The sequence below is a fragment of the Sciurus vulgaris genome (assembly GCF_902686455.1).
Source record: "Sciurus vulgaris genome assembly, chromosome: 11".
Classification (NCBI taxonomy): domain Eukaryota; kingdom Metazoa; phylum Chordata; class Mammalia; order Rodentia; family Sciuridae; genus Sciurus; species Sciurus vulgaris.
The window spans coordinates 68,714,052-68,735,090 of record NC_136472.1 but is presented as its reverse complement, the minus strand read 5'-3'; the positions used below and the strand labels follow the sequence as shown (position 1 = coordinate 68,735,090).

The following is a 21,039-nucleotide window of genomic DNA, read 5'->3' as shown; positions in this document are numbered from 1 at the left end:
AAAATTTCATGTTTAAAAGCAACATGGATTAAAGATCCAAAGCTATGTTTGAGTGATGTTGAATTAGAATGAACTCTAGGATGGTTACCTTGACGTGGTTTTGGAGATAGCTGAGGGGCCAATTGTGCATCTGTAAATAAACATCATTAGTGTATGGCTCCTGCTTCTTTAGAGATAAAATAGGATCTGTCAAAGTTCAGGTCATAAATATTTTAGCTTCATGGGCTATGTAGTCTCTTGTGCATCTAATCAGTTTAAACTTTGTCATGCAAAATCAGCAGCCATAGTCCATACGTAAGTGCATGTGTGTGACTTTTTTCCAGTAAAAGCTTGTTTACAAAAGCAGGGTACAGCTGGATTTGGCCTGGAGGCTATGGTTTGTCAAGGGTGGTCCTAGGTGATGAATTTACTTGAGGTCAGCCTATAACTCTGCATTATACCTAGTACCTCTGTGCTTTGTACAGAGTAGAGGTTTAATAAATATTCACTGAAGAAAATAACTAATAAATGTCATTATTTTGTGACTAACAGCCTTTTTTCTGTATAACAACAATATGCTAAGATGTCCCAGCAGCGCCCACTTAATCCTACTCTGAACCCCACTCACAAGATAGTTATGTTCATTTCTGGTTTTAGATGTGGCGCTGCTGCCAATGAGCACACCGGAGCACTGTCCTCTGAACTCTGAACTGGCCGTATGTGAGCTGACTCCATGTTGGATCCCTCTGATGAAAGCCCCTACTTCAGAATCCACAGGACACAGGTGATAGTTGTCCCCTAGCACCTTATCATTACTTAGTCTCAGTTTTCTTATGTCTTAGAGTGAAAGTCATTGCTTTTACCTCCTTCATAACAGACACATCTAGGCAAGAAAAATATCTTTTCTAACCACCCTTAACAAGTCACCTCTGGATACTAACACATGTTTCATTTTACTGGACTGGCTATTCCTTTAAAATGAGATGCCAAATAGGCCTATTCGCTTTCAAATTTTCCCTAGGTTTATAACTGTATGAAGGAAATGAGATTCAGACTTTTGAGGTCTTTTCTATGCCTGCAATTTTCCTAGCCTTCCCATATGATAGGCATAGGTTTGCTTTAAATAAGTATCACTAAGAAGCATATTGCAAAATTTCAGAAATACATTATTTGTAACGTGGGATCTCTGTGTTTTGGAAGGCCTGCTCTTCTCAGTCTTATGTTTTATGTTTGAGACAGAAACAGTACAGAACACACAGATTATCAGATTTGTCCTTGATTAAGGGATGGGAATGTGTATTCCCTAAATGGTAGAAATGGAAGAACAACATAGTTTCCCATCTTTTGCAACTCTCCTTCCTTCTCTACCCTGGTATTAAATATGTTCATGTCTCTTTTTCCTGAGATAAAATTCTTTTAGCACAGTGCACACTGGAAGTTGGAATTAAGTCATATTCTTTTCAAAGATTAGATCTAAGTCGATTTCACTTCGAACTTATGATTCAATTTTTCTCTCTTCTCCCAGATAAAATACAACTTGTTAAGACACTGTGTAACTTTTAGTTGAGGAAATATGGTTACAAGAACAACATCCACAAATTGAGTAGAGTCAGTTATCATCTGTGAATATGGGTTTGAATCCAAGGCTGGCTGGCTTGAACCGCCATTACGCCACCCACTTTGTGGAAGTAATTGTGTCCTTCTGTTAACTGTGTTGCAGAAGCAATGAAAGAGTAGAAGGTAAAATGGGCTGCGATCTTGCTAAAGAATAGCTTGAGGGAAATTTAGACTGTTATCTCAGAGTGAGGTACCCAAAACCAAGATGGAGGGGTTCAGATGCAACCTCCTTCATGGGGAGGTGTGTGGAGAGGCACTCTGCATACCTTTCTAGGTCTCCATGGGGTGGGGCACAGATGGAGCCCTGCTCCTTTCTCCTGATCCCATACTGGAGTTCCGTGGTCATGGATCTCTGGATATGATTTTCCTATTGAATCAGACCCTTTCTGCACAGTGCATGTCCTTGCCTTCCAGCTTCCTGGAGTCTCTGAATCCCACTGCAGCCTGGGAAGAGCACAGGTACCTGAGGCACAGAAAATCACACACTGAGCTCTGCTCTGTCTCTGATCAAGCCACATACATTCATAAGTGCTTTTAACAAGCCCCTGGGGTTCAGCCTTTGGCAGGAACCTCAGAGTAGAGTCTATTTAAAGAATATGCCTGGCCTTTCCCTTCCCCCCAGCATTATTTCCTACCCCCAACCCCAAGTTCCACTGCCTCGTGCTCATACCAGCTTCCTCTGGGACTGGAGACCAAAGCTAGAAGGATTAATCCCTGACTCCTCTCCCCTCTGTGTCCACAAATGCAAAGACAGGGGACTTGAATTTATGTGTAAGAAGGTGTAAGATTATATGTGTGAGCTCATCATACACCCATATTTTTGTTATTCGGGGTATATGTGTGTGTGTATAAGCTTGTGTTTTATAAAATAATTGATATTTCTTTGCTTTAAACTTGCAGTATTATTATGACAACATCATTCTGTTGGTCTATAGTTACTGAGTGCACATGCTTTTGTGAAGGCACATATCTAGCTACATACCTGATAGTGTGAGATGGCATATTGGCATGCATGTATATGAGTGTAGTTTTAATTAGCTTTTTTATTGGTGTGAACACAATACTCAACAAGAACAACTTAGAGGAGCAGAAGTTATTTGGGACTCATAGTTTCAGATGTCTCAACCTATAGAGGACCGACTCCTTACTATGGGCCCCAGTTAAGACAGGATATCATGGGGGAGCTGAGGAAAACTGCTCAGTTCATGGAAGGGTTGAGAAGCAGCTGGAGAAGGGGCCACAGGACAGATGCACTCTTCCAGGGCATATCCCCATCTCCTCTAGCCATGCCCACCTGCCTAGGGTTACCATCCAGTCAGTCCTTTCAAACAAGATGAACTCAATAAGTTATAACTCTCATAATCATTTACATATAAAATTCCTGCATTAATTCAGGAGCTTTTGAAGAATACCTCATGTCCAAACCATAATGAGTGTTTATATATAAGGGGTGTGGACTTGATGAGGTTGCTGATCATCTATTAGGGCTTCACTATGTACTGAGGTTGCCATGGTTCCAAGGTCCCTCACTTCTAAATTGGTGATTATTCATAGAGTAAAGGAATTCTGTTGAAGATCCTGCTATGGTCATTTCGAACCTTTCTGAGGCTCTGATGCTCTCCTTCCTCAAGCTGAAGAGTTAAAACCTACACAGAGCTCCCTCCTTTCCCAATCCCTACACAGGGGCCTGCTGAGTTTCTCTCATTGTTTTCAGCATACCACCAACTTTTAAAAATTTCATTTTTAATGAGATGTCAAAGGAAAGTGAGATAAAAAGCGCTTAAAAACAAGATTAATTTGCAGAAGGGAGAATTGTCAAACTTCAGAAGACATAACTCACAAAATATAAAACCCAACATATATTTTTAGGAAAAAAAATTGCCAAAGTTATTGAAGTTATATTTAGGTGCTTACGGTAGATTATGGTGATCCTATGCTAAGGTCAGGGTGTATATACAGCTATCATAACAAAATAACTTATCTTTTTGTTTACATATCCATAACCAAATCATGGGATAAAATTGTATTTTAAAGTGGACTCTGGGTTTACAGAAAATATTGAAAATGGTATGATATTATGGATCAGACTGAAATGGCACATTGGAATTTTGGTTATCTCAGTTTACAATGCAAATTATTTTTCTTTGTCTAGTCTTTTGTTTGCCTTTGGCATATTAAACCTAAGTGTAATAAAAACAGGTGCATTTGCTTTCATTTTTTCTTCTTCCTTTTTTTGGCTAATACTTTAATTAGCTAATTAATTAATTATTTGTTCTGTTTAGTTATACATGGCAGCAGAGAAATCTTTCTATTTTTTTAAATCTCAAACAGGATGTGACAACTGGATATAGAACCTGTATTTTCTTGTCTTCTGATTCTCTTGCCCAGTCTGAAAAGACAGTGACCCCAAGGAGATACGATATCCAGTCTCCTGAAGAAATTAGTAGGCCAACCACACTACTTTTCAAACTTAGTGCAAGGAGTAAATTCCCTCAAGGATGGAGTGTGTAACAGAAAGTTCGATGTTTTCCCAGTTGGCTGTCTTATGGTACCCTTATCATTTTTGTCTTTTGAAAGTTGTTAACTCTACAGGATGCATCAAGAACTTAGGATCCTGGCTCCCAGCCTTATTCTGAACCGATCTCTAGGAGATCATGAAGATTACTGGGCAGTGTTTCAAGCCCAGTTAAGGGTGGTTACAATAAATTGTAACTTTACCAATCTGTGATTGTGGGCTTGTGAAAGTGGTGCAGAGAATGATTTTTGGAAAGATAATTTTGTGAAAGAAAATGTTGGTTAGGATAATAACATGAGGGTCCTGGGACTCTTTTTTTTTTTAGTTCATCTTTCTTTTTCTCTTACTGGTTCTAATTAGTTATAAATGACAGTGGAATGCACTTTGACACATCATGAATAAATGGAATATAACTTCTCTTTTTTTCTGGTTGTGCCTGATGTATAATCACATTGGTCATGTAGTCAAATATACACATAGGATAATAAAATCCAATTCATTCTACTGCCCTGCCTACTACCACACTCCCTTTCCTCCCTTCACTTCCCTCTACCTCATATAAAGTAAATCTATTCTTCCCTATCACCCCCACTTATTGTGAATTAGCATTTGTATATCAGAGGAAATATTTGGTTTTTGTTTTTTTGGGGGATTGACTTATTTCACTTAGCATGATAGTCTTCAGCTCCATACATTCACCAGCAAATGTCATAATTTCATTCTCCTTCAAGGCTGAGTAATATTCCATTGTGTATATATACCACATTTTCTTTATCCATTCATCTGTTGAAGTACACCTAGATTGATTCCATACTTTAGCTATTGTGAGTTGAGCTGCTATAAACATTGACATAGCTACATCACTATAGTATGCTGATTTTAAGTTCTTTGGGTATAAACTGAAGAGTGGGATACCTGGGCCAAATGGTGGGTCCACTCCAAGTTTTCTGAGGAATCTTCATGCTGCTTCCATAATGGTTGCATCAATTTGTATTCCCACCAGCAGTGCATGTGTGTACCTTTTTCCCACATCCTCACAACAATTATTTTTGCTTGTATTCTTGATAATTGCCATGCTTGCTGGAGTGAGATAAAATCTTAGAGTAGTTTTGATTTGCATTCAATATATGCATGGAGAAAACTTGGTCAGCTTTATAGTCTCACAATATTTATATCCTCACTGTCATTGACCTTTGTGTCTATAGTACCTCAGTCAATGATGCATAAAATTGACCTGGACCTAGTCACAGTTCAGAGATAATAGATCTCTGAATTTTTGAGCACCCTCCTATTTTACTACAATATCCTTTCTTTCTAGTGCTTTTGCTCATCTTGTGTTCTTCCTCATCATCCATTCCACATATATGCATGTGAATATTTGTACATATAGTATATGGTATATAATATGAAGATCATTATAAACATATGTAATGCACATTTAATTTATAATGATAGCTATAATATATGTGTGTTTATATATGTGTGAGTATATATATTCTTTCAACACTTTTTCTCTTAAATTTCTTTGTATGAAATCTACTTTTTACAGCCTATCATTTCAACCCCATTCACATGAAAGTCCTCAAGAACTATTTTCCATGACAGCTATCATTCAAAGCTTCACTGTCTACTGCTACTATTTTATCACTGAGTTACTGCTAGAAATGAAAACACAAATGATTAGTTTGTTGATACTGCAAGTTCATGGTGACCAGCCTTTTCTGCACTTTCTAAATACCTGTAGTTTTACATTTTATCTCTCTTTAACTGTGCAAATAACAATAATGAGAATGTACTAAATTCTTGGTTAAGTTTATTTTTTTGTCTCTGTCTCCTAATTTATGATAAGGTTCTTCTATTATTCTCTGCATCTCTTGGGGAAGCAGAACTTCCAGGCATGACATTGAAGATAAACCTACTGATTCTGGCCTCCTGATTTTCTGGCCACCTCAGATCTACTCACCTAAGCACGGTGGTCTTTGACATTCTCTCTGCTACCTAGGCTCAGCCACATTCTCATCAAATAAAGTCTGGCTGGAGGGTGAATGTCTAGGTTACACTCTGCCACCTCCTTGTCTTTTGGAGAAGTTTGCTGATGTTAACACTGTTGGGAGGTTGTGGACACTGCCAAAAGAAGTCAAGAGAGTGGGTGTTATGACTGAATGAATCATGTCCTCCAATAGTTTGTAGAAGATCGTAGCTCTCAGTGCCTTCGAATGTGATCTTATTTTGAAAGCAAGTCATTGGAGATGAAATTCATTAGGAGAAGATTCTACTAGAGAATGGTGAGTTCCTAACCCAGTATGACTGGAGTTTCTATATAAAGGGGGGATTTGGTCTCAGATATAAACACAGTCAGAATGTTACATAGGTTAAAAAGGCAGAGATCAAGGTGATGCATCTGTAAACCAAGGTTTCCATCAATCCACCATAATCTACAGATGGGGTATATTCTCCCTTAAAATCAAGAAAAGGAACCAATTCAACTGATACCTTCATCTTGGTTTTCAGGCCTCTGGAACTGTAATACAATGAGTTTCTTTCTTGTAAAACCCTCAGTTTGTTGTAGTTTGCTGTAACAAGTCCTAGGATAATAATATAACAAATACACTTCTATCTATTGCTCTAAATTTTCATCTGTAAATAAATATACGAACTAGTGAAGTTTCAAATATAGTTTTAATGAAATTGCTTATCTAGACAGAGACTCTCCAGAATGGTTTTCAAGTGTCCTACATCCTGGTTGACCTTGTATTTATGTAAAGACTAATAAATTCATTATTTAAAAGAATTGTGAAGAAAACAGTAATAGCTCCAAACACATTATGAATTGATTATCAACAGAAGGATTGATGTTAACGCAATGATTGAAAATTTCTTAGTGATGCAAGAATAACTGGACATCTGTATGACAAAATCAAAAGCAAAAATGAACCTCAGTTTCTACCTAAATGTTAAAAGTCTTAATAGGAGATGTAACATAGACTTAAAAATTAGAAAAGCTAAAGAGGAAAATAATAAGATTGAAAGAAAAATGACATGAATTAGGAAAACCACTCCATTCACAATAGCCTCAAAAAAAAAAAAAAAAACTTGGGAATCAATCTAACAAAAGAGGTGAAAGACTGCTACAATGAGAAATACAGAACACTAAAGAAAGAAATTGAAGAAAACCTTAGAAGATGGAAAGATCTTCCACGTTCTTGGATAGGTGGAATTAATATTTTCCTTGACAATTAATATTGTCCTATATAGTGCCATTCTACCAAAGACACTGTACAGATTCAATGCAATTCCAATTAAAACCCCAATGACATTCCTCATAGAAATAGAGAAAGCAATCATGAACTTCATCTGGAAGAACAAGAGACCTCGAATAGCCAAAACAATCCTGAGCAGGAAAAGTGAAGCAGGAGGTGTCACAATACCAGACCTTAAACTTTACTACAGAGCAATAGTAACAAAACCGGCATGATATTGGCACCAAAATAGACAGGCAGAACAATGGTACAGAATTGAAGACACAGAGATGAACCCACAAAAATATGGTCACCTCATATTAGACAAAGGAGCCAAAAACATACAAAGGAGAAAAGATAGCCTGTTCAACAAATGGTGCTGGCAAAACTGGAAATCCATATGCATTAAAATGAAATTAAACCTCTATCTCTCACCCTGCACAAAACTCAACTCAAAACGGATCAAGGACAGGAATTAGACCAGAGACTCTGCACCTAATAGAAGGCAAAGTAGGCTTGAATCTTCATCATGTTGACTTAGGATCAGACTTCCTCAACAAGACTCCCAAAGCACAAGAAATCAAAACAAGAATCAATAAATGGGGTGGACTCAAACTAAAAAACTTTTTCTCAGCAAAGGATACAATCAAGAATGTGAAGAGAGAGCCTACAGAGTGGGAGAAAATCTTTTCCACACGCACTTCAGATAGAGTACTTCAACAGATGAATGGATAAAGAAACTGGAATATATTTCAGCCATAAAGAAGAATAATATTATGGCATTTGCAAATAAATGGATGGAACTAGAGAATATCATGCTAAATGAAAGAAGTCAGTCCCCAAAACCCAAAGGCCAAATGTTTTCCTTGATAAGTGGAGGATGATATATAATGGGGGTGGGGAGATGTGGAGTGAGAGAAGACTGGAGGAACTTTATATTATGTAGAAGGAAATGAGAGGGAAGGGGGTATGAAAAATGGTGGAATGAGACAGACATCATTACCCTATGTACATGTATGATTACACGAGTGATATGACTCTACATCCTGTGCAACCATAGGAAAAAAATGATGTACCCCATTTGTGTACAATGAATCAAAATGCAGTCTTTATAAAAAAAAAAAAAAAAAGAAAAAAGAAAAAAGATACCCTTTGGTATGTTTGAAGACATCTACAATTTATGTTACAGGAAAAATGGTTTTAATCTTAAAATATTTTAAATACTTATATTATTAAGATCATGATAGAGTATATTGTAATAACCTTTTCTTAACATTTATAAAATATGAAGATAAAGAAAGAAAGGGTCTTTGGTTGCAGATAAATGCTGTAATATTAGAATGACTTCAAGAAGGAGGCAGAGTGACAGAATATATAGCATTAGGTCCCAGGAGTTGGTTCATGATCATAGAGTGGAATAAGAAGAAATGACTGTGAACATGAACTTGTCTTCAACGCAGTGAGTATCCCTCCATATCCTGAGTGAGCCCCATTTGTCTCCTCTATACCCCTGAATGTTCTAAGTGACTTCTTCAGTGGGGAGCAGTTGGAGACAAGTGCTTTCCATGGATAAATTTATCCATTTATGGATTAAATACCTGAAAGACAAAGGTATCAAAGCAGGTATTTTATGAAATATGGGTAGTTAAAAATACCTATGTGTGTAGGAAACTAAGAACAAAACAACAACAACAACAACAACAAAACAAGCATAGAGAAAAGAGCAATCTAGGGAGGCAGAATGAAACCCTAGGTGTGTTACAGAGGTAAGATAGCATGCAGGTAGGCATATCCCTGTATTCAACTTGTTTCTCATGCTGTGTCTTTGCTGGGGATGTCATGGAATTCAGCTTTACCAGAAGAACTTGGGGATGAGGACCACCAGCAGATTATCACTGGGGAAAGGAAGGCAAAAACCTTTCCACTTGTGGGGAAAGAAGATACCACCACTGAATTTTCAAGGTTCCCCAAACTCTACCATCCAGAATGTTTGGTTACTAATAAAGGTAGAACTATGCTATGCAAAATATTGACATATCCCTCAGCTGTAAGGTAGATCATCAAAGTATGCTTCAAGTGGGTTTTAAACTGTGTGTTCAGTTTTAGAGTCCCTTATCATTAGTTGTTTAAAACTTTTACCCAATTCCTAATGCTGCACACTGCTTCATAGCCCTACTCTCCACTGTACCTGTGGTTCTATCTGCCTTCTCCCCATTTTCTTTTCCAGGAACCAATTTAATATTACTGGAAACTCATGCTACCAGCTCCCACAGGTTTGTGATACATTGTTTCCCTAAGTGCTGGTAGGAGAGATCAGGGAAGAGGTCACCAATTACACTGCAATGACAGAGGAGGAAATAAGCTTTTAAAAACCACTTAAAATGTTTAAGGAGTAATATTTGGAAATGTTATAAATATTCTAAAGAACTTCCTAAAACCTTGAACTATGCCATATATTTCCTTTAGACGAGAACCTTCTTCCTCAATTTTTTTTTTTTTTCAAAAATTGCTCTTTCATTCTGAAATCTTTTGTACTCAAGGACTTAGCAAATTTGGGTAAATGGAGACAATCCTCATTATTAGCAGTCTCAAGAAGTTATGAGCTAGTAACAATTTTTACATCTAGATTTTCAAGCTTTTGTGTATATAACCATTGTCCCTTGTCATCCAGATTGTCTACTTTGCTGGCTTAGATTTTGGCCATGAATTATCCTCTTCGATATAGTTTTGTTGTTTTCATTATATTTTTTATATTACCATTAAAGTCTGTCAGTTCACTGTAAGGTTTGAGGACATGTGTTGCAATATCACACTGAACCCTCTTAGTACGTACAATTAAAACATTAATAAAAAAATAAATAAAAGGTTTATAAAGGTTAAATAAAAAGAAAGTGCCACAAGCCTAATTCTTCCAAATATCTATTATTAGCATTTGTATGTATTTCCTAAATAATTTTCTGTACATGTATCTTGCTTTTAGAATTGGCCTCAATATTTATGGGCAGTTGTTTTATCTTTTATTTTTAATGTGATGTTATATCTTAATCATTTTTCATGTCTTTATTTATTGTTGTAAATACTGTAGCTAAGTGGCGCATGACATGTAATTTCACATTACTTCACTGGGTTCTTATGGTATATGAATACTGTTCCTTTTTACTTTGATAAATAATGGTTCCATGCATCTTTTTAGACATGTTTTTGTTTCACAAATTCTTATTCTTAAAATAATTCCCAGATACAGAAAATGTATTTGTGTGTTCAAAGATAATTTCTACATTCCTTTTAAACTGTGTACCAACTTATACTTCTACCAATAATATTTCACCTATATAATACAAAGATAACATTATTATAAAATTTTTACTGATTTACTAGTTAAGGAATGTTTATTGTTTTCTTGAGAAGATGAACATAGATCAAATAAGTTTGTATTTTCCAACATATTTTTCACAGTTCTCTTGTTTGGAGTATCCAGAAAATTATTCCTTTAGCTTCTGGAGAAGTTTTGGATTCTAGAGTAGTTGTACATGACTTTCTGATGATACATAATGGCCTGGCAAACACTTTTTGCTATGTCCCCAGATTAACAGAGCAATTGAGAGTGTGGCGACTTTGTGATCCTTGGCTCAGGGCTCTTTTCCACTACAACCTCGGATAACCCTGTCTCTAATCTGTTTGGTTCTAACTCCATAGATGACGGGGTTGAGCATGGGAGGCACCAGAAGATAGACATTAGCAAACATTATGTGCACCACTTGGGGCACTTGATGGCCAAAGCGGTGGGTGAGGAAGGTAAAAAGGGCCGGGACGTAGAAAGCCAAGATTACACACACGTGGGAGGCACAGGTGCCAAATGCCTTGAGACGGGCTTCACCTGAGGGCAACTGAAGAACAGCTCTCAAAATCATCACATAGGATACACCAATCACAATGACATCAAAGCCAACCACAGAGAAGGCCACAAAGAGCCCATATGCACGATTGACGCTGGTGTCAGCACACACCAACTTCAGCACAGCCATGTGCTCACAGTAGGACTGGGGAATGACCTTGTTGGGGCAGAAGGGCATCCTGGAGATCATGAAGCAGAAGGGGCTCACCCACAGCAGCCCTCTCATCATCACGGCCGCCCCCAGTTTGATCACCACAGAGGTGGTGAGGATACTAGAGTGCCGGAGCGGGAAGCAGATGGCCACATAGCGGTCCAAGGCCATGGCCATGAGCACCCCAGACTCCACAGAAGAAAAGGCATGGATGAAGAACACCTGCGTGAGGCAGGCATGATATTCAATCTCACGAGTGTGGAACCAGAGTATGGCCAGCATTTTAGGCTGTGTGGAGGAGGAGAGGACCAGGTCAGTGAGAGCCAGCATGGCCAGAAAGAGGTACATGGGCTGGTGCAGGGTGTGGTCAGTTCTGATGATGTGCAGGATGGTGATATTGCCAGTTACGGCCACAACATACATGACACAGAATGGGAAGGCGATCCAGAAGTGGGCAGCCTCCAGTCCTGGGATTCCAAGCAGGATGAAGGACGCAGGATGAGAAGAGCTGTTTCCTGAAGCCCACATCAGGGGATGGATACCATTTTCTCTTGTGTGAAGGTAAACTAGTCTCTGCAGGTGAAAACAAACAAAACAATTATTATTGTTATTTATAAGCCTTTTGTATGGGGTAAGTGCAGTTAATGATAAACCAAAATAAATTCCATTATTTTAATAACTAAAATTTTGCAACATAAGATGCTGCTGCTCGTTATTTTGTGTTCACATTTATGGCATTCAAAATGGTGTTACAACATACCAGCTCCAAACCTAATTATTTCTTTAGAATTACTTTTTGTCCTGAAAGTTTTATGCACTAAAAATGTATATCTGGCCAATTAAGGGCATATTTTAGTTTTGCCTTTTCCTTATTTACAACAAACATCTGATTTTTTAACATTTCCCATATGTATTTTTTATGCCTTTGATAAGTTTCCTAGGTAACATTTTGAGGTTGAAAGTCAGCAAGGAAGGATTAAAGAATTCAAAATAAGGTGGGAGAGGGAGGAATAGAAGTTTAGTGGATTAGACAAAGGATAACAAAGACAAGGGAGGAGGGATAGGAAAACGAAAGACAGTGGAATGAATCTGACATGCCTTTCCAATGCACATTTATGAATATACCATATATATGTATGTGAATTCGTGAGTGAATGTTGACGTCATGTACATCCAAAGGAAATCAATTTAAAAAAACTTTGGGCAAATGGCAGAAAGATCAACAGAGGGAAAGGAGTAGTGGATGGGAAAAGGGAAGGGAAAGAAGAGGTATTGGGGTCTGAATTAGAATAAGATACATGCTTCTATAATTATCTCGAAATGGATTGTACTATCATGTATAACTAAAAGGAACCAATTTTTAAAATAAGATCAGAACCATATATGAGTGATGTTGAATTAGAATGAACTCTAGGATGGTTACCTTGATGACGTGGTTTTGGAGATAGCTGAGGGACCAATTGTGCATCTGTAAATAAACATCTTTAGTGTATGGCTCCTGCTTCTTTAGAGGTAAAATATGATCTGTCAAAGTTCAGGTCATAAATATTTTAGTTTCAAGGGCTATGCAGCCTCTCGTGCATCTAATCAGTTTAAACTTTGTCATGCAAATCAGCAGCCATAGTCCATATGTAAGTGAATGTGTGTGACTTTATTCCAGTAAAAGCTTATTTACAAAAGCAGGGTACAGCTGGATTTGACCTTCAGGGTATGGTTTGGCAAGGGTGGTCCTAGGTGATGACCTAGGACCTAGGCTAAAGAAAATAACAAATCAGTGTCATTATTTTGTGGTAACAGCTTTATAACTGGATAACAATATGCTAAGATGTCCCAGCAGAGCCCAGCAGAGCCTACTTACAAGACACTTCTGTTCATTTCTCAGCTCAACGTGGCCCTGCTGCCAGTGAGCACATGGGGGCACCCTCCTCTGTCTGCACCTGCCTTATATGATCTCACTCCCTGGTGGATTCCTCTGATGAATGTAGTTGCTTCAAATCCTTAGGATGCTGGTGTCTTTCTCTTATTTTTTACTTCTTACTCTCAAATCTGTGATTTCTTTCTGTTTTTACCTCTATCTAACAGATACATGCAGGCCAGAAGAGTATCCATTTTTTATTCCTTCAAACAAATTACTTTTGGGAACTAACAGATGTTTCATTTTTATTAGACAGATTGGTTCCTAGAAAGTGGTGACTACCATGCTACTTCGATAATAATTATTGATCTACTCTAAAAAACACTGTGGCCAAGAAGAATATTATGAAAATTCATAAGCAAACATCATTTGGCACCCAGGGTCCACACTTTGTCTCCTTTTGCTGGGTCTGATCTTCCCAGTCTTACATTTTTCTGTTGAGTCATTTTCCCTACTTCTCTTTGTTCCACTCTTTGTCACTTTTCCCTTGTGGGAACCCAGTCATGGCCTCTTGGAAAAACATTGCAGACCACCCTTATTCTTGAGCCAGATTCTGGAAGAGGTGCAGGCTCAAGGTACAGTTTCCCAGCGTGTGTAATAATCTAAATGTAGAAGGGCTATTTGTTGAGGCCCTGCGCTACAGACTCCAAAAGTTAATTGTTTCTGAGTAATTGTTTCTAAAATCTCTTCATCCTCATTTTACTGTAAGAAAAACAGTTCAGAGTCATTAAATTGTTTGCCTGACATCACATTCTAAATTTTTCTCCGAGTGCAACTTTGCAGCAGGGGCTTCTGGTGATATTGCTGCCATTGCTCTATAGTGAGTGATTGGGACTCTGCCCTGGCTGAGTGAGGCATAGACAGCTGCCCTGTCACTACAAAGGCACACAAGAAAGGGGCTTGCACAGGTGCGCACTGGGTTAGACATATCTGCAGTTGGAACTGACCACCGCTGCTTCTCTGGACTGGGTCTCTGGACCAGGCTGTGCCATTACCTGCTGACCCTCTGGAGCCGTACTGCTTTGTCTGCAATCACATTGAAGCCAGAATTGGGGACAGGCAGTTAGTGTAGAAATAGGGGATCAGGTCAAATTGAGGAAATGGAAGCCATGAAAGCCATCTGCCTCTGGAAGTTGGAGACTGCCTCTGGGAGAATGGAATGCCAAGGATCTCTGGGGCCCATTGATTACCAAATTTACCTGCCCTTATCAGAGCTGCTAATTAATGCCCCCTGGGCCTTTGCCTAGCTGAATCACTTTGGCCCTCCCCCTGCCATCCTTCTCACTTTTTGCATCTCACCTGCAAAACCAGGCCTAGTCACTTAGGCAGGAAGCAGAGATAAGGGGGGAGAGAACTGGAGAACAAAAGAGACCTTAACCTATAAAAGATGTAGGGTGCACTCACTTCTTGGGATTCTAGAACATCAACCATGGCCTCCTTCTCCCCCTTGGGAGAAGTCTGTATTATTACTACTTTCATTTTATTTTATTTTTTTTTGTGTGTGTGGGGGTATCTAATTTAATTACTTTTTTTATTAAAAATCATAAATTTACATAGGGCAATGTTGTTTAATTCACTCTGTTTTTTTTCCCTTTCCCCCCCACCCCTCCCACCCCTCTTTTCCCTCCTTATCCCTAACCCTAAACCTAACCCTAACCCTAACGCTAACCCCTCCTACCCCCCATTATATGTCCTCATCTGCTTATCAGCGAGATCATTCGTCCTTTAGTTTTTTGAGATTGGCTTATCTCGTTCTTGAGACTCTAGCCAGAGCAATTAGACAAACCAAAGAAATTAAAGGGATATGAATTGGAAAAGAAGAACTCAAACTATCCCTGTTCGCTGATGACATGATTATATATTTAGAGGAACTTGGAAATTCCACCAGAAAACTCTTAGAACTCATAAGTGAATTCAGTAAAGTAGCAGGTTACAAGATCAATGCTCATAAATCCAATGCCTTTTTATACATAAGTGATGAATCTTCAGAAAGAGAAATTAGGAAAACTACCCCATTCACAATAGCATCAAAAAAAAAAAAAATACTTGGGAATCAATCTCACAAAAGAGGTGAAAGACCTCTACAATGAGAACTACAGAACACTAAAGAAAGAAATTAAAGAAAACCTTAGAAGATGGAACGATCTTCCATGTTCTTGGATAGGCAGAATTAATATTGTCAAAATGGCCATACTACCAAAAGTGCTATACAGATTCAATGCAATTCCAATTAAAATCCCAATGACATACCTTACAGAAATAGAGCAAGCAATTATGAAATTCATCTGGAAGAATAAGAAACCCAGAATAGCTAAAGCAATCCTCAGTAGAAAGAGTGAAGCAGGGGGTATCACAATACCAGAACTTCAACTCTATTACAAAGCAATAGTAACAAAAACGGCATGGTATTGGTACCAACATAGACAGGTAGATCAATGGTACAGAAGAGAGGACATGGACACAAACCCAAATAAATACAATTTTCTCATACTAGACAAAGGTGCCAAAAATATGCAATGGAGAAAAGATAGCCTCTTCAACGAATGGTGCTGGGAAAACTGGAAAACCATATGCAACAGAATGAAATTAAACCCCTATCTCTCACCCTGCAAAAAACTCAACTCAAAATGGATCAAGGACCTTGGAATCAGACCAGAAACCCTGCATCTTATAGAAGAAAAAGTAGGTCCAGGGCTGGGGAGATAGCTCAGTTGGTAAAGTGGTTGCCTTATAAGCAGAGGGCCCTGAGTTCGATCCCCAGCACCACAAAAAAAAAAAAAAAAAAAAAAAAAAAGTAGGTCCAAACCTTCAACTTGTTGGCTTAGGAGCAGACTTCCTTAACAGGACTCCCATAGCACAAGAAATAAAAGCAAGAATCAACAACTGGGATAGATTCAAACTCAAAAGCTTTCTCTCAGCAAAGGAAACTATCAGTAATGTGAAGAGAAAGCCTACAGAGTGGGAGAATATCTTTGCCACTCATACTTCAGATAGAGCGCTAATTTCCAGAATCTATAAAGAACTCAAAAAACTACACCAAGAATACAAATAATCCAATTACTACCTTTAAATAAAACTTGCTTAATATGCTTGTCTTGGTGTGCTTCTCTGGTGTTCAAACTTCAACATTCGAGGGAGCAGAACTCGTCACCCATAAAAGGTGGTATCAACATCACTATTGGCTTCTGCCCACGAGACTTAATAGAGGGTTTACCTGTTAACACTCTCTGGGGGTGATCACTCTTTTCCTGACCACATTTTAACTAGCTAAACTCTGTAGTTTCTTTCACTATCCAGTCCTTCTCTTTCCTTTCATTCATATTCCAGCCTCCATGATGGGAACTCTGACAGGAAAGAGCTCACCCATGAAGAGATGCCTCTCAGTCCCCCTCTTTCATTCTGCTCTTTCAGATTTCCTGCTCTCAGATTTTCTTTCTTGGATGGACAGTTGAAGAGCAGGGGTGAAGTGGGACCCAATTCTTGAGTCGGACGGAGCCTTAGTTTTATGCCTGTGTCTCTTCTCTGAACTTACCCCTGTTGTCCCATGAAATCAAGTGCCTTCATTGAAAAAAATTCCCTAAATAATTTTTTTTCTTCAAAACTTAGGAACTCAACACAGGTAGATTTAAGACTGTGTCACGTGAAGTGAACAGAGATCTAGCCAATCCTTGCTTATTTTTGTATAATGTGGGAACTTTTCAGTAATGGAAATACAGTTTATCAGCTTGCTGTTGGCTTTAGGGATGACAATGTGCTTTCCTAAATAGTAGGAAAAAGATAAATATAATTACCCTTTTTGTTCAACTTTTTTCCTACTCTCTCTTGTTACGATGTTTTTTTTCTGTTTTCCACAGGCCAGAATTCTTATGATCATAATGTACACTGAGAGCTGAACCTTTATGTATATCCATAATGCACTAATACAAAAAAATCTATTTCATGTCCTTTCATGAATCTTATATTAAGGATGATCACACTTTGAATTTGATTCTTTTTTTTTTTTTTTTCTGTTCCACCAAATAAAACCTCACTCATAAAACCTCTGTGGATTTTGGTTGAGAAAATTTAGATATGTGAACAATGTTCTCACACTGAGTAGAGCTCAGCTTTGATCTGGGCTTTTGGGTTTGTTTCCAGGAATGGTACCCCTGGCTCTGTTGGACCTCTGCTGCGCTGCCCATTAATGTGGGAATGGTTGTTTCCATCAGTGGGCTGTGTTGTTGAAGCCAGAGAAAGATTAAAAGATAGAATGGCCTCAGATCTTGCTAAAGAATAGCTTTGGGGAAATTTTGATTCTGTTTTCTTGCTTTAGGATAGCTAAAGCTCAGCTGTAGAGTGATAATAATGGAGCAGGTTGGGTTCAGATCCAACCTTGCCTCAGGAGGGGTTGTGTAAGGGGCAGCCTTTTTACCTTTCTAGGTCTCCCTGGAGGACACTGTGGAGTCATGATTCTTTCTCCTCATCTCATAGTGAAGCTCAGGGGCCATGGACCTCTGGACCTGGAGCTCCCAGCCATTCAGGCCTTTGTGTGCCGTGCATCCTTGCCTTTCAGCTTCTGGGAGACTCTGTGTCCTTCTGCTCTCTGAGAAGGGCACATGTGCCTGAAATACAAGAAAACACTCACGCTGAGCTCTGCTCTGTCTTTGACCAAGCCAGGTATGCACATAAGCACTTCTAACAAGTCCCTGGAATTCAGCCTTTGGCAGAAACCTCAGTGCCCAGTCTATTTAAAGGACTATGCCTGGCCTTTCCCCTCCCCAAGCATTAATCCTCTGTTCGGCTTCCCCTTCCTAAATCCCACTGCCTCATACTCACACTGGCTTCCTCTGAGACTGGAGAGGAACGCTGGAAACATTAACCCCTAACATTCCTGTCTTCACGGTGGACATGAATGCAAAGGCAGGGCATTTCAATTCATGTGCAAGAAGGTGTGTTGTAGTGATTACCTGAGTGTGAGCAATGTATATATTCGTTGTTAATCTGATGATGTGCATTTACAATTGAAGGAATATTTTCTGGAATTTGAAAGTGTGTTGATATTTCATGTGTCTTGTGCGAATCTGAGGTTTACTCATAAACATATATATATATATATATATGAGACTGAATTTGTATGTGATTGTGTATAAGGTTATTTATACGAGACTATATGAATAATTACATGCTTTAAGTGTGCATAAGTAGTGTGAAACCACCATTCTCTGAGCGAGCTGTCACTGAGTACAGCTGCTTTATGAAGGCGTGTGCATGGTGGTGAGAGGTGGCATATTGGTGTATGTGTATGAGTGTGCCAATATGATATGTGTGGGGCTTTACCAGGGTGCTTCACTGAGTATGGGATGGCAATGGTTCTAAGGCCCTCACTTCTGAGTGGGTGATCATACAGCGGAGGAAGAGAAACCCTGCAGGAGATCCTGCCACTGTCATTTCTGAACCTGTCTCAGGCTGCGATTCTCTCCTCACTCAATCTGAAGATCGAAGTCCACGCTCTCTTTCTCTCATCACTCTTTCAGGCTCTGCTGGCATTATTTTTCAGCATTCCCTGATATTTAAAATCTCATCTTTGATCAGATGTTCAAGAAAGATGAGAAAAGCTTAATTCACAAAGTACGAAGCAGACTTCAAAAGATGTGCCTCACAAAATGAGAAATCTAACATATAACCCAAAAGTTGCCAGGCTCATCAAGTTTTGAGCACCACGTTTTAAAAGACATAATTTACTTTTGAGTATCTGCCTAATAAAATAATAGGGATACCAGTTTTTATCGGGGGTCCAGGTTTTCAAGAAATATTCTGGGGCTTTATAATTTTGCAGATCAGGCTGACATTATACATAGAAATTTTGTTATTATTGCAGATCGAAATTTGTATTTCTTTGTTGTTTCTTTTAATTTGGGGAAGTGAAATGCTCAGTATAATGCATGTAGAAAGTTCAGGTCCTTTTGATTCTGTTTTTTTTTTTTCTTTCTTTCTTTCCTACTATTTTTTTTTTCCCCAAGGAAATTGTCTCCAAACAGAATGTGATATTTAGGAGTAGGACCTGTGTTTACTCATCTTCTGACTCTTCCACATTCCCAGATACCACAGTGACTCAAAGCAGGCATGGTATAAAGTCTCTTGGAGAAATTACTTTCTTATGTCAGTCACATTAATTTTTAAATATTTGAGAAAGACTCCTATAAGGAGTGTGTATTAGAAAGCCCTAACCTTTTCATGATTGGTCCTCAACAGTTCCCTTACAATTTGTGTCTTTCAGAAGTTGGTACCTCTTGAAGAATTCTTTGAGAACTTAGGAACCAGGCTTCCAGCCCTGTTTTAAAGCTTAGTGTCTATAAGAATGCATAAAGATTTCTAGGAAGTACTGAGAGTCCAGTTAGCCACACCAGTCTGTGATTGTGAGTTTACAAGGGTAGGGCAGAAAAGGTGTTTTTTTTTTTTTTTTTTTTTTTTTTTTTTTTTTTTTTTTTTTTAGTTTCACATGACAGTAGGATATGTGTTGGTATAATTATATAAGCATGGAATACATCTTATTGTAAATAGGATCCTATTCTTTTAGATGTACACAATGGTGAGATTCACTGTGGTGTTTTCATATATGTATGTAGGAAAATTATATCAGATTAATTTCACTGTCTTTCCTTTTCCTATCCCTACTCCCTTCCCTCCATTCCCCTTTGTCTAATCTATTGAACCCACCTCAACCTTGTTGTGTGTTAGCTTCCACATATCAGCAAAAACATTTGACCTTTGGTGTTTTGGGATTGGCTTATTTCACTTAGCATGATAGTCTCCAGATTCATCCACTTACTGACAAATGTCATAAAATCATCCTTCTTAATGGCTGAGTAATACTCTATTATGTATGTGTGCCACATTTTCTTTACCCATATCTATTGAAGGGCACCTAGTTTGGTTTCATAGCTTAGCTATTGTGAATTATGCTGCTATAAACATTGATGTGGTGGTGTCAATGTAATACACTGATTTTAACTACTTTGAATATATTCCAAGGAGTTAGATAGCTGGGTCAAATGGTGGTTCCATTCCTAATGTTTTCAGGAATCTCCATGCTACTTTCCAGGGTGGTTATATCAATTTGCAGTTCCACTAACATTGTATGAGTGTGCCCTTTCCCCCACATCCTCACCAACAAGGAAGAAAAGTTTATTGCAGATATTGACTTGAGGATCCTGAGTCATATTACTGTATCTGTGTAGAAGCTCAGTCACATAGTTCCTGTATTTTTACTAATGATGACCTTTATGTCCACAGTACCTCAGTCAGTGACATATGGAAATGACCTGGACCTAGTCACAGCTCAAAGATACTAGATCTCTGAATTTTTAAGCTTGTTATTCTTTACCTAAACGTTCTTTCTAGTTCTTTCACTTGTCCTGTGTTTTTTCAAGTTATCCATTCTTCTGTGTGTGCGTATGTATGTGTGTATATAGTATTTGACATAAAACATAAAAATTATTAACACACATATATAATGCTTACATAATATATAGTGATAGATATTTATGTATATACACATATATTCTTTTAACTTTCTTTTTAAAATTCCTTTGTATAGAATCTAGTTATTATAGTCCATCATTTCAACCATACTCCTGTTAATTACCTCTACACCTATTTTCCATCATAGTTACCATTCAATATATCACTGTCTCCTGCTCCTTTTTTTTTAATCACTGAAACACTGCTCAAAACAGTAACAGAAAGGAT

General features: G+C 38.2%; 2 protein-coding genes across 2 annotated transcripts in view; one reads left to right on the top strand and one right to left on the bottom strand.

The window, feature by feature from the left end:
* Nucleotides 1-21,039, top strand: part of LOC306639871 (uncharacterized protein) — a gene marked incomplete at both ends in the record, with an annotated part of 45,552 nt that overhangs the window by 16,693 nt on the left and 7,820 nt on the right. The window contains 2 exons of the mRNA XM_079103563.1: nucleotides 3,985-4,078; nucleotides 11,269-11,889. Of these exons, the coding sequence (XP_078959689.1) occupies nucleotides 3,985-4,078; nucleotides 11,269-11,889 (715 nt within the window). The remainder of the gene's footprint in view (nucleotides 1-3,984; nucleotides 4,079-11,268; nucleotides 11,890-21,039) is intronic.
* Nucleotides 10,980-11,924, bottom strand: LOC306640499 (olfactory receptor 52R1-like; the record flags this gene model as incomplete). Its single annotated transcript, XM_079104782.1, has 1 exon — nucleotides 10,980-11,924. The coding sequence occupies one exon, from the start codon at nucleotides 11,922-11,924 to the stop codon at nucleotides 10,980-10,982; it is 945 nt and encodes a 314-aa protein (XP_078960908.1).